Source organism: Elaeis guineensis, chromosome 6 (genome assembly GCF_000442705.2).
Source record: "Elaeis guineensis isolate ETL-2024a chromosome 6, EG11, whole genome shotgun sequence".
NCBI classification, from domain to species: domain Eukaryota; kingdom Viridiplantae; phylum Streptophyta; class Magnoliopsida; order Arecales; family Arecaceae; genus Elaeis; species Elaeis guineensis.
The window spans coordinates 11,715,503-11,728,714 of record NC_025998.2 but is presented as its reverse complement, the minus strand read 5'-3'; the positions used below and the strand labels follow the sequence as shown (position 1 = coordinate 11,728,714).

General features: G+C 41.6%; 1 protein-coding gene and 1 pseudogene across 1 annotated transcript; one reads left to right on the top strand and one right to left on the bottom strand.

Moving 5' to 3' along the window:
- LOC140858720 (uncharacterized) overlaps positions 1-6,629 on the top strand; it is a 13,596-nt pseudogene extending 6,967 nt beyond the window's left edge.
- A 1,175-nt stretch (positions 6,630-7,804) lies between these two features.
- On the bottom strand, positions 7,805-11,099 carry LOC140858467 (zinc finger protein MAGPIE-like). The gene is made up of 3 exons (XM_073259179.1): positions 10,454-11,099; positions 9,954-10,350; positions 7,805-9,369 (listed from the first exon to the last, which is right to left on the bottom strand). The coding sequence occupies exons 1-3, from the start codon at positions 10,551-10,553 to the stop codon at positions 8,493-8,495; spliced, it is 1,374 nt and encodes a 457-aa protein (XP_073115280.1). The 5' UTR covers positions 10,554-11,099; the 3' UTR covers positions 7,805-8,492.
- Positions 11,100-13,212: the final 2,113 nt, after the last annotated feature.

Here is a 13,212-nt window from a genome sequence, read left to right as displayed (position 1 = left end):
GGCAGCGGAGCGCATCCCAGGCAGGGCCGCGTAGGACGCGCGAACCAGGCACGCGGCCCAGGCGGGCGGTGGCCCAGCCCACAGCGGGCCGCGGGGCGCGGCCCGGGCCGGCCCAGGCAACCTTGCCTGGGCCCTGTATCCTGGATCCACCGTGGATCGGGCGATCTATAGCAGACCGCGTGGGCATTTTCATGTATTTCTCACAGTCCATGGTACTATTCCATGGACCGGAGCGCGATTGGGAGGGCGTGGTTATCTGGTTCTCGATCTAAGATCTAGGTCCTTATATGGGTTAATTAAAGAGTCTTAAACCTAATCTAATTGGATTTTTTAGCTTTAAAAAGGGCTTGTGAGGCACAGAAGGAAACTGTGGTCTGGTTTTTGCCGTGGACGCCATATGGAACCCATGAGGAGAGAAGCAAAAAGCGCGCACTTGCTGAGAGAGAAGAAGTACTAGGCTTTTGGACAGCGGACGTCAGGCACTTCAGGGGTTCAGGAGGTCTTCCAAGAGAGAGAGCTTTTGTGAGCAAAACTTCAGGTGAAAGAGAAATTGGATGTACGAGGGTTGAAGGAGAGATCTGCTCTTGTAAAATTTCTTTTTTATAGTGAAGTTTGCATGCCCCGTGGAGGCGAGCCTTTTGTGGCTGATCCACGTATTTTGATTGTTTTTGTTTTTTTATTTCTTCTTTCTTCCTGATGCATCGCGTGGTACTGAAAGGTCCTGGGAGGTGGTGTCCTGGTTAGACATCCACCCCAACAAGTGATATCAGAGTGAAGCGGTACAAAGACGCAGATTGCAGCAGTGGTGAGCAAGATTGAAGATGGAGAAGACATGATCAATCAAGATGGAGATCAACAAATTTGATGGTAAGAGCAATTTTTTCTTGTGGCAGACAAGGATGAAGGACGTGCTCATCCCAACAGAGATTGATCGATGCTCTCTTGTGTGATAAGAAGCCGACCACCATGGAGGTGTGGGATTGGAAACGGCTACAAGATGCAGGCGATGAGCACCATCCGCATGTACCTGATGGATGAGGTGGTGATCCATGTGCTGAGCGAGACTTCTCCGACGGTGCTGTGGTCGAAACTCGAGGAGTTGTACATGGCGAAGTCTCTCACCAACACTCTTTTTTCTTTGGAGGTAGTTTACCAACTGCGGATGACTGAGGGATAGGTGTGCAGGAGCATCTCAGCCACTTCCAGAAGATCCTCACCGACCTCCTTAGCATTGGCGAGAATGTTGGGGAGAAGACCAGGGTGCTAGTTTTGCTGGCGTCGTTTCTCCCTTCGTACGAGTCTTTGGTGACTGCTCTTCTAGTGGGGAAGAGCACCATCAGATGGATGAGGTTACCGCGGTGATACTCCAGAACGAGGTTCTCAGGAGGGAGAACCCGGCTTTGAGTTCAGGTGGCGGTAGCTCAGCTTTGGTGGCTTCTAGAGGAGCAAAAGGTGGTAGACGGAACGACAGGAGATCGCAACGAGGGCGGTCCAAGTCCAGGAGGGACTTGAGCAAAATCAGGTGTTACCCGGTGTGAGGAGTTAGGGCATCTAACCAGAGATTGCCCTCAACTCAAAAAGCGGACGGTGGCTGCTGTAGCGACGGCCGGCAGTGATTCAGATGGAGATGTCCTGGAAGATATCTGACGAGGTATCTACTTTTTTCCAGCAGTGAATATTAGATTCTATATGCCCTTATCATGTATGTTGCAGAGAGGAGCAGTTTGACTCCCTGGAGAACAGTGAGGGCACTATATATCTACTGGATGGATCGAGCTGTGCGATCAGAGACATTGGGATGGTCAGCTGGAGACACATGATGGTACAATGAGGAGATTGGGGAGGTCCGATACATATCCGATTTCAGACAGAATCTTATCTCACTTAGCAGACTGGATTTGAGAGGCTACAGGACGGTAGCTGGTGGAGGAATTCTGAGGGTGCTATGCGGCGATAGATTGTGCTAGAGGGAAAGAAGGGGAGCAGAGGATATTATTACCTGGCAGGAAGCTCAGTGCGAGATGGAGCTTTGGGAGCCAGACAGAGCCCAGAGCAAGGTGGAGCTCTAGGTGGAGGCAGATTGGGCACAAGACAGGAGACTCGGGAGGACGAGAGACGACGTCACAAGGTGAAATTTCTATTGCCGCAGGACGATGTCTCGAGCAGGTCTCAGGTCAGGAGGAGTACAGCATACGACGGAGATGGGATCGAGCAGCCTGGCTCGACTTCCATGTTTGCCTATCCATGATCAGTAGGTGATTGCCCCAGGGCATAGGGGCGAGGAGATCCAGAAGCTCTCAAAGTTTGGAGGAGACTGAATATCGAGTCGAGATAGAGATTGTTAGGATTTGACGCCTCGAGATTCAGTCCACATTGAGCCCACAGCGAGGTTCGCGATGAAAAATGGAGTCCAACGAGATCAAGATCACCCCAAACGGAGCTCGGATGGAGGAGATACGAGCTTTTGAAGTCGGGACGAGACCCGAGACGACGGAGGATTGTCGGTGGCCGGCTGCCAGCCGGCGGAGTGGCGGCGGCACGGCCGCAGGCAGCGGAGCTTGTCTCAGGCAGAGCCAATGCGTGGGACGCGCGACCCAGGTGTGCGGCCCGGGCGCGCGGCCCTGGCGGGTGCGCCGCCCAGGTGCGGGCTCGCGGGGCGCGGCCCGAGCCCAGGCGCCCGGCACGGGCGTGGCCCAGGTCCGCGCGTGTGGGCCGGCCCAGGCCCAAGCACCTTGTCTGGGCCCTGTACCCCGGTCTACCGTGGATCGGGCGGTCCACAGCGGACCGCGTGGGTATTTTCCATTCGTTTCTCGTGGTCCACGGTACTATTCTATGGACCGGAACGCGATCGGAGGACGTGGGTTGATCTGGTTCTCGATCCAACGATCCAGGTCCTTATATGGGTTGATTAAGGAGTCTTAAACCTAATCTAATTGGATTTTTTAGCGGGCCTCTGAGGTACAGTGGGAAACTATGGTCTGGTTTTTGCCGTGTATGCCGTACGGAACCCGTGAGGAGAGAAACAAAAGCGCGCGTTGCTGAGAGAGAAGAAGCACGAAGCTTCTGGACAACGGATGTCAGGCACTTCAGAGATTCAAGGGGCATTCCAAGAGAGAGAGCTTTTGTGAGGAGAACTTCAGGTGAGAGAAAAATTAAGTGTACGAGGGTTGAGGGAGAGATCTCCTCTTATAAATTTTTTTTTTCATAGTAAAGTTTGCATGCCCCGTAGAGACGAATCCTTTTGTAGCTGATCCATATATTTTGATTATTTTTGTTTTATTTCTTTTTTCTTCCTGCTGCATCGCGTGGTACTGAAAAGATCCTGAAAAGTGGTGTCCTGGTCAGACATCCATCCCAACAAGTCGAATAGCCATGAAGGTGCTTCTGCATGTATCTGCGAAGTGATGATTAACTTGATTACAGAAACATTATAAGAACAAATATAAGGCCAAGTAAAAACAAGCCAATCAGCATAAAAACAGATCTCAAGCTCATCAACTGCAAGATTTTGATGTCAACATGCTAGTCTGAACTCTCGGGGGCTCGAAATTTAGAGGTCACGTCAACTGACATAAAAGATACACCCTTAGGAAGGTATAGTGATGCACGTAAGGTAGAGTTTGTATACAAACTGAACATATGCTTGCATGCTTGCAGAAGATACGCGCGATCAAATTAAAGAAAATTAAAAAGAGCAATCCATTCAAGTAGAGACTCATTTGATGAATAATGAAGAATTTCTTGAAGAGAACTTCATCTTCAATGTTTCATGGCAACAAAAGCACCAATGGAATAGTTTCTGTTTTAGCATATGAACTAGAAAGGTAATAAGTAACGTTGGTTCCGCAGGGACACATTTGATTGTATGCTGAAATAAAATGCAGAACAGAATCTTACAAATAATAGACTTGTAATCATTGTCAACCACCTTTCTTCATGGCATGCGGTAAGGAAATGGTCCATTGCTTCAGTGTATTTCTCGTTTACAAGATGGCGTTGGCAGCAAATTGCTTTATTTAGCTTATCACAACAAGCTACTGGCTTCTCTGTGGGACAAAGACTCGACTCTATGGACATTGAGTAATTCTGTAAACCTATTAGATTTTTTAAAAAAATATTTGTGTTTAGCCAATTAGTCATAAGTGTTGATTATATCGGATTCATTTGTAGTAAGCTTTCTTAACCCTTTGTTATTCAGTTTCTTTCTTTCGTTTTGAGCGTCACAAGCTTGCTCATATCATTCATGGCAAAGTTCCACCTTTTTTCAATAGATAAACTTCTAGGTATTCCTCTATAATAATATCTGACAACGAGAGATTTTGACCGGCCGTGGGCCGGGGCGGGGAACGGGTGAAATTATGACCGTAGATTAATTGAAATCGAGGGCCACTGCTTGCTTGTGGCCTTCTACGTGGATCGCGAATTGCGATGGCGGGGCAAAAAATGCATGGTTGGATTTCGTTTGGTGGGCGTCGGCGCTGATGGCAATAAACGCGAGCGCAAAACCCTGCCTCTTGAACCCAACGGCATGTTTGGTTGGTAATTGAAAATAGAAGTAGAGTAAAAATATGAATGGGTTGGAATTAAAATTAAAATATTTAAATTTTTTAAAATATTTAATTTATGATCAAAATTAAAATTAAAATTGATATCAAAATAAAAATTTTAATTGAAAAAATAGAGATTAAATTTTAGATAGATTAGATTATTTTCATGCTGTTCGGCAATCGAAATTAGGACTAGACTTTTTCTAACTAAACAGTTGGAATAAGAGTCATCTATTCTCATTTCAATTCAAAATCCTATGTGAAGTCGAACTCAAATAGAGCAGGAACACTTTTAGTTTGTCCTTCACCTTAAATCGTATAATTACACATAAATCTATCGGGCCCTCAAAAATTGAAAATAGGCCCATTAACATATGTATGCATGCATGCATATAGGTGTATACACTTCTCACGGATTTCAATTTTCCTTCAAAATTTTTGTTATCTTAACCCCAGTTTTGGATCTAAAAAAAAATAAAAAATAAGAAAAAAAATAGTTTTCAATGCACATCTGGCCATTTATTAACTAAGCAAGGTCTTGTCATGGCGGACCTGTAACAAAATTAATTTTTGAGGAGACATCGAAACTTTTGAGTCTTGTTGGTAGGTCCAAGCTGAGATGAAATTACTAATTCGGCATGCTCTCAGTAAGCTGAATGAGACGCAAGATTTTTGCCAACCAGGTATGGCATATAAAGCCCAAGCTCAACGAGCTCTTAGTAAGCTCAATTACTATTATTAAATTATTTTACAAAAAAAAAAATCAATAGAGACAATGAGTTCCAGGATTTTCTTTTTAAAAAGTACGTGCAGACATGCAATGATTTCCTTCTTAAAAAAAAAAAAAAAAAAAAAAAATCCTTCCATCCCTGTCTTGTATTGGAGCCTGTCTATTGGTTTCAATTTAGTAATAGGAAGAAAAATAATGAATATTTGCTATGAAATGATATCACCAAAGAAATTGTTCTCCAATTACAATACATATAAAATAAAGGCTTTTTTTTTTTTTTAAATCAGGATCTCAAATATTCTTATTCAAGTTCATATCACAATACTAACGTATGAAAGGGCAACGGTAACAATTATAAAAGAAAAACAAATTAAAGATTTTATTTAAGATTTATTTAATTAATTTATACATGTAGTCATATGCCTTCGTCAATGTTTGTATGGAGCTAGAAGTAATTTTTTCTACTTAAACGATCATAAGAGTTGGTGATAATAAAGAAAGAGAACATCATTAATTTCACATGGACTGTGAGTTACTCTGATTTATATAGAAAAAAATAATTCTTTTCATGTGAGATATTTTTTAAATTGAAATTCAAACAGACAGAACTATGAGATCCATGAGTCAGGACAGACAATATCTCACTTGTTGGATCATGAGTTTTTGGCCACAATACAAACAATATTATATGGTACAAAAATTATGCTCATATTAAATTCATTTATAAAAGTGAATGGTTTGAGCCCATATCTACCAAATGCTATCAGGGAATTAATGTCCTGTTCTAATTATTGATGGCCATATTTTAGTATAATTCTACTTAATTTCCTTCAATAGATGGATGTGTTCGTCCCTACAGTAAGCATGGGGTTCGGGTAGATATGCATAAAAAAATGTTTGATCTTTTTTTTTTTTTTTGCAGTGGTAACCATTGTATCGTACTTTGCATAAAATTCAAAGCACTCAAATCTCTTTATTCCATCTATTTATATAGATATCAATCCAACCATTACATGATCTAATGATTGACAACATGAAAAAAAGAAAAAAATATTCTTTCACACAAAAGATACGTATGAAGCTTAGTGTGTGATCAGGATTTACCCAAAGATGGAGGAAGTTGGCACACGCCGGCACCAAATTAACCTGTTAGGAAGCTATCACACATCCACAAGGTAATGCTTGAAGGGTATGGAGGACTGGGCAATGTTGGCGAGGCCGAGGATGGAGGTGCTGATGTAGATGGAGCCAGCATCCTGCTCAAGAGAGGGGTTGGCGCTGCCGATGGCAAGCTAAATCTCCGACAAGTTCCGAAACCATCGTTTGTTATCAGTGATGAGTTAGGTTGGTGATTCTAGCTTTGTTAAGCTTCAATTTTGGTAGGTAGTCGCCTACGTGGGATTGGGCAAGGCACGGAACAGGGGGTAGGCCCATCCTTTAATATTTGTGAACACTTCTTGAGTGGGCTGACCCAAGAGCCAATTCCAGCCATTTAACCTATGGATATAATCTTATGTGATTCAAGTTGACTATGATTTGATATTCTGACATATTCATCTCTTGACAGTCAGTGATCAAGCATTAACCTGAAAGCATTGTAAGGCTGAGACAAGGGGCCGTACTTCCATGGTCAATAACAGGTGAAGTGGGCTGGGTGAGGTGTGGCCCAAGGCCCAGACTGCAAAGTTAAAAACAACATAAAATAATGTTGCTATGATTTTTACATGGAGAAAAAAGGTTGAGGCACATAATGCTTTGATCCTAGCTGGTGTATATGAGTAGTGGTTGTCAATTGCACAATGTTGCATGAAGATTATTATGCATCTCGTGGGATTCAGGAGTGGCATATGCGATACACGTGTGCGCATGTAATATGCTGATCGATGCCGATTTCTATAAACCTAGCAACAATTTAGCTTGATAGCTACAATTGTAGTCTCTACTAGTGCTTATGCATGCCAAGGCATTGATAACACACACCTCTAGAATGCTGCACCTAGAGGATAGGTTTAGCATATATGATAAAAGGAGTAGAGAAAAGGGAAAAAGAAAACACTATCATAAAGAGAGACATTGATGCCTTGACCCATGACTAATGGACTTGCAATTTGACACCATCTGGATGGATTCTTGGGTCCTGCCTTGGTGGGTCACAGCCATCACATCCTCTGCTCCATGCAGAAGATCTTAACAGTTGGGTCAATGGCTTTTCCTTTAGACAGTCAACAAAGTGAGAAAAAACGTATGCTCCACTACATCTAAAAGCTTTTGTTTTTTCTTTTTTTTGGTTAAACAGACCTAAAAGATTTGATGGGATGGCAAAGAGCTCAACACCTTTGCATGAATTCATAGGACATAGCCTTTGCATGAATCCATAGGAGGATAGGACCCATGCATTTAACCGCCCTCCTATGAAAAAGCCTACAATTACATTCATGTGCCATGAGATATGGACACTTTATACATGTATTTATATATATAGAGAGAAAGAAAGAGAGTGACAGAGATCCCACATCAATAATCCAAATGATTGAATATAATTTACTATTTTTATACTATTTATATATAAAAATTGTAGAATCCAAAGACTTCTAATTTTTTGCATCCAATGATGGAAAAATTATATAATCTAAATAAAACGAAATGAGGCATGTTTTTCTGTGATGCATCCTCTAGTGTGAGTTAGCATAGAGTGTTTGTTTGGGCATCGGGGATTCGCAGTCACATTAGCATGCACCTAGGAAAGCGTGCAACTAAAGGCTATGATTTTATTCGAACAAAAGAACCAGCTTTGTACCACTTTAAAAATACTAAATTCAACTTGAACAGACAACCAAGATAGCCATGAAATAAAGCAATAATAGAGCTAGAAAGGAGGGTAATCTTTGCCTTCCCCCCACCATCCCCTACCCCCTTTTTCTCTTCTTTTCTCCGAAAACAAAAGTAGCATCCTAAAAGGAGTGCCTTCCAGGGTCCATAAGAATATGCAAGGATCTCCTGCCAGTGATGATCGATCGAACTTAGTGGTGAATAAAATTGGGCTCCCCAGGCACGTCCCCTTACAGCTCTTATCAAGCACTCATACCACCTTTTCTCCCCTGCAAAGTTTGCTCATAATATAATCTCTCCACCCCTCCGCTTCCACTTCTTTTTCTTTAACTCACCAACTTTCTTTCAATGGATAAGTATTACGTGAGTTGTAAACCCTAATATGCTCAAATCCATCCATTAACTGATGATGGGCAGAGTGTTTGGATCCCAACACCCAAGAAATCCCTAGTTTCTCCTCCTGTTGCATCATCTTTTTGAGCCATCTGATGCCTTGCGGAGTACATATCGCTGTATGGGTTCGACACTGTGATATCACTGGCAATGTTCTCTAGACTATTCTGCATGGTAGCTGCTATACTCGGATGGTTTGGATTGAGCAAACCATCATATTTGCCACCATCTTGGACTTGAGTGTTGTGACACTTCATCTCTAAGCTACCAAATAGAGATGGACCGGAGGAAGTCACACCAATTTGAGCAGCCTTTTGCAGCAATGCAGTGGCCGACTTGTCCGATGCCGGCATGGATTGCTGATGATGCTGAGTGCTATACAGGGAAGGAACACTCATAAGGTTGGCTTCCTTCAAACTAATTGGTATTGAGGTGCTTGTTAGCTCGACAGAGGTTGAAGAGGCCAGCTTGTTGCCATATATCCAACTTAGCTGGCTGTCGAGATTCTGGGCATTAGAGCATGAAGCGAAGGGATCCTTGTACAAGGTTGAGATACTCATTGGCCCCATTTGATGCATAGAGGAGAGACTACTATCAGTGCTTAAGGTCTGATAATTTTGAGGTCTTTGTCCCATCCAGAGAGAAAGTCCAGGCAAAGCATGTTCACCCACTTGACTGTCGACGGCCATTGCTGGCTTGAATATAGAAGGCAAATGCTGCACCATGTTAGATCTCATTAAATCACCAGTGAAATGATAATTGGCATTACTGATCGATGGCAATCTATCGATGTTTGATGCTGCAGAAACTCGTGCGGTCTCTTCAGCTAAGGCATCACAGAAGGCCCTGTGAGTTACGAAGCTGTCCCTCCTGTTTATGAGTGAATTGATCGCAAACACTTCATGAGAATATAATAAATAGGAAGACAAGAGGAAGAGATAAATTAATAAACGATAGTATTTGTAGGGAGAAACAAACAAGAGAGGATGCCGATTATGGTAATAACATCGTTGCTAAATTTTACTTTATGGATGCAATGATTCTGTCCTGTCCTTCCCTCATAAAGCTAAAAAAGACTGATGAAGAGATATAGAAAGAGATGTTGATGGACTTTTGAAAAGTTAGCCAACAAAGTTATTGCAAGCATCCACCATCATATATCTTGCTTCCAATGGCTCCCAAATTTAAGAGAAAAAATTTTAATTTTTATTGATCAGTTAATCCTTATCATTGGCTTTTATGACGTTCAGTGCAAGAGGATTCGAAAGTCACAGAAGGAGACCTTGGTGTCTTTACTATAATTAAGTTAGCTAACTGGTTATAATAGCATATACACCATCACATACCTTTCTTCCAGTGGCTTCCTAGTTTGATGATCATATCCCTGTAATTAATCTTGACACCAAGATCTTAAGCAAAATAAATATGGCTGCAAGAAGACTAAACTAACATACCTAGAGAAGAGGGTGCCGCAGTCACAACGGTACTCCCTCGTGCCACAGACCTTGGAGTGGGCCTTCCAGTCGGACTGCACTGCGTACCGCTTGGAGCACTTCTCGCACTTCCACTTCTTCTCACCGTGCTTCCGGCAGAAGTGCTTCTTTATGCCGGTGAGGTCGCCGAGGGCCCTCGATGGATGGTGGTGGATGCAGGTCTTCTCCGGGCACACGTACACCCTCTTCCTTGGCTCTTTGGTGCTTCTCTGCCTCAGCTTCCATGGAAGGTTGTGGCCCCGGCGGTGGAGCTGGAGATTTTGATCTCTTTGGAAGCCTTTGCCACATATCTCGCACACAAACCTGTTTGTGGCCAAGAGGGACTTTGGAGACAAGGCAACGACTTCTGCTTCAGGATCTGCTCGTTAACACATGAAGTCACCAATAAGAGTCATAGATAGAAGAGAGGGAAACTGTGAAGGAAATTAAGTATGAGAAATAAAGGAAAGAGTTTTCATTGCCTGGATTTCCTGGTAGGTTTCTCTTCTTCTTTGCGATGGGAGGATTGGATTCCTGAGTTGGGTTATGTGGGAAGGACTTTGAGATTGCTTCTCCTGCCATTTTTTCCTCTCTTTCCTTCTCCCTTGACAACAAAACACCTTCTTTTCTAGGTGTAAGGGTATCAAACCACTAGGAAATCTAAGGTGATGTTTTATAGCCCAAGGGAAAGCAAGGTCTCTGCGAGCGCGCATGTGTGTGCGTGCCTTTCTCTCTATATGGGGGGTCTTAAGGAAGGGATTCCAGGATGAATAGAATAGTATTATTTGTTGAGGAGTGGTGGTGAAAAGTGAAGGCTAGCTGAAGATTCCAGTTTTATTATCTAGAGGAAGGGTGTGGGGGACAAAGGTGCAAGATGACACATATGATGAGGTGAGAGCAAAAGCTGTGCCTCGGTGCCTTTCCCATTTGGAATGATTATCCCATAATTTGTTTTGTTGGCCTTTTGTGTAATCCTTGTTGATCATTAAAAAAAAAGAAGAAAAAAAAAAGAAAACCAAAGTTAAGAGAGTTAATTTCTTAGTCTAATTTGCTAACGAAAGTTATCTCAAAGATTGCCATGGGAAATGGGAGCTAGATTGTCAGGAATATTTTGGGTCTCAAGCCATTCATGAAAAAAGGAAGAAACTTTAAATATAACCAAGGCCTTGGGTCGAAGTGGCGTTACACACGGAGCAATGCTTCCTGTGAGCCTATGATCACCCAATTAGAGTGGAAAATGTCAGTTTCCCATCTTTAAGAAGGGATTGGTATTGACAAGTGCCTCACCACATCTTTTCGTTGCCATTTTCTTTAAGAAGCTTGCCAAATCTACCGTGTCCAATGGAATTGCTTTGTATGAACGTATATTCAATAAATATCATTGTCCCCCCAAAAGACAAAAAAAGAGAGAAAAATTAAATAGTCATTGTTGAGCTGATTAACAAATCCATTCTAAAAGAAATGTCTTCCTCCATAAACACTAAAAAATGGTGCACCGATATTTACTTAATATAGTGCTGATTAGTTAGATGAGTTCACTGATTAGAATCTCACCAAGGATAAGGATTCCCAAGCTAGTATATCATTTTCCTTGAAGGGTGGCTAGTGGTTGATTGTTTGTATACTTCAAAGTAGTACTAAAATAAAATTCACATGGGCTGGACTCAGTTGTCACTTACCCAAAACTATAATACTGCTATACAAATCGATACGTAACTAAATAAATTTGATGTATATCAATCGACATAGACTTATTCGACCTCTACTGTTCAGTGCCACCTAAGTTTCTTCAGCATTAAAAACTTTGAAATGATCTCCATGCCAATATCTCTTACCTCATCAAATTTCATGATTATAAATTGTTTTGTCTCGTGAATTATTATTGCAGGGACCATTTTCCTTGGAAAATTCATAAACCACACACTGCCATTGGATAATGTATACATCTAATATTGGACTCCAACCACTATCACCTAATCATGGACCACATGGCTAAAACCTTTACAAACATAGAGGAGCAAGGTCTACTGTTTGCATAAAAATGCGATGCAAATCCTTGGAAATTTCCCACTAACTCTGGGAGGCCAAATGCATGGAATTAAGGAACAAGTTGCACCATGTCAGATTTTTTTTTTAAAGGTTCACTTATCAGTTGCTTTGCTGAAGAGGAGAGAGGAGGGAGGGAGTTACAGTTCTTTGATTCCATGCTACAAGGCATGCACGTGCTTCCAACATGGAGACTGTCAAATCCGAGGCTACAAGACGCTGGATGGGACAAGGAGAGAATAATCGTCTACAAATGCCACCTTTATCTCCTTGACCGAGGTCTATGAATCCATCAGTCACCCAGTATTAATTCTGGTCTAGTGTTTCTCGTGGTAGCATTATTTGTCTCGGTGGCAAATGAAGACATATTAAGCTACACAGCTTGGCGACCCAAGTCCCTACGTAAATAAATCTTGATATGTGTGAATGAGTATGACCGGGCATCAACTGTACATGGATAGTGCAGGCCTAAACACATTGGGTATGGAGCAGGCCTATCATGGGATCAGTCCATATGTAGCTTAGATTAAATAGATGCCAACACTACATCGATACGTCCATCACATATACACCGCATGCATTGCATAATTAGCGCTACTGTAATGGCTTACCACACCAATATTATGTGCTCCTAAGTTCTATAAAAGTTTAATTCCTTGTTAGCTTTGTTCATTCATTAGGAATTGTTAGAAATGCTTAAATGCATTGATTTATAACTTCTTTTATATAAGTATCATCACATTATCAAAAATCTTATGCAAAACAAGCCCTAGTTGGTTGGCATCTCTCTCCACTCTAAAGAGGGGAATTCTAGTGGTGAACCTCTATCATATTTCTCAAAAAGAAAAAGAAAAGAAAAAAAATAATTTTTATTAATTATTAATTATTAATTATTTTATTTTTTTATTAATTATTTATTATAAAATAGTTATCGATTTAGGGTCTGTTTGGCCAAGCTGTGAAAATCAGCTTATTTTGAAATGACTTCTTTTCAAATGGAGTTTCAAAAGAAGTACTGCAAGAGAGAAGCAGTTTGTATTGGACAAAATCATTTGATAAGTGCTTTTATCAGTATTTAAGAAGTAATTTGTATTTGACAAATCTTTCAAAAAAAATACTTTTGACTGTCAAATTATGAAAAAGGCATATATAGATTTGCTTTATAATTAATATTATTTAACTAGATAAATGATTT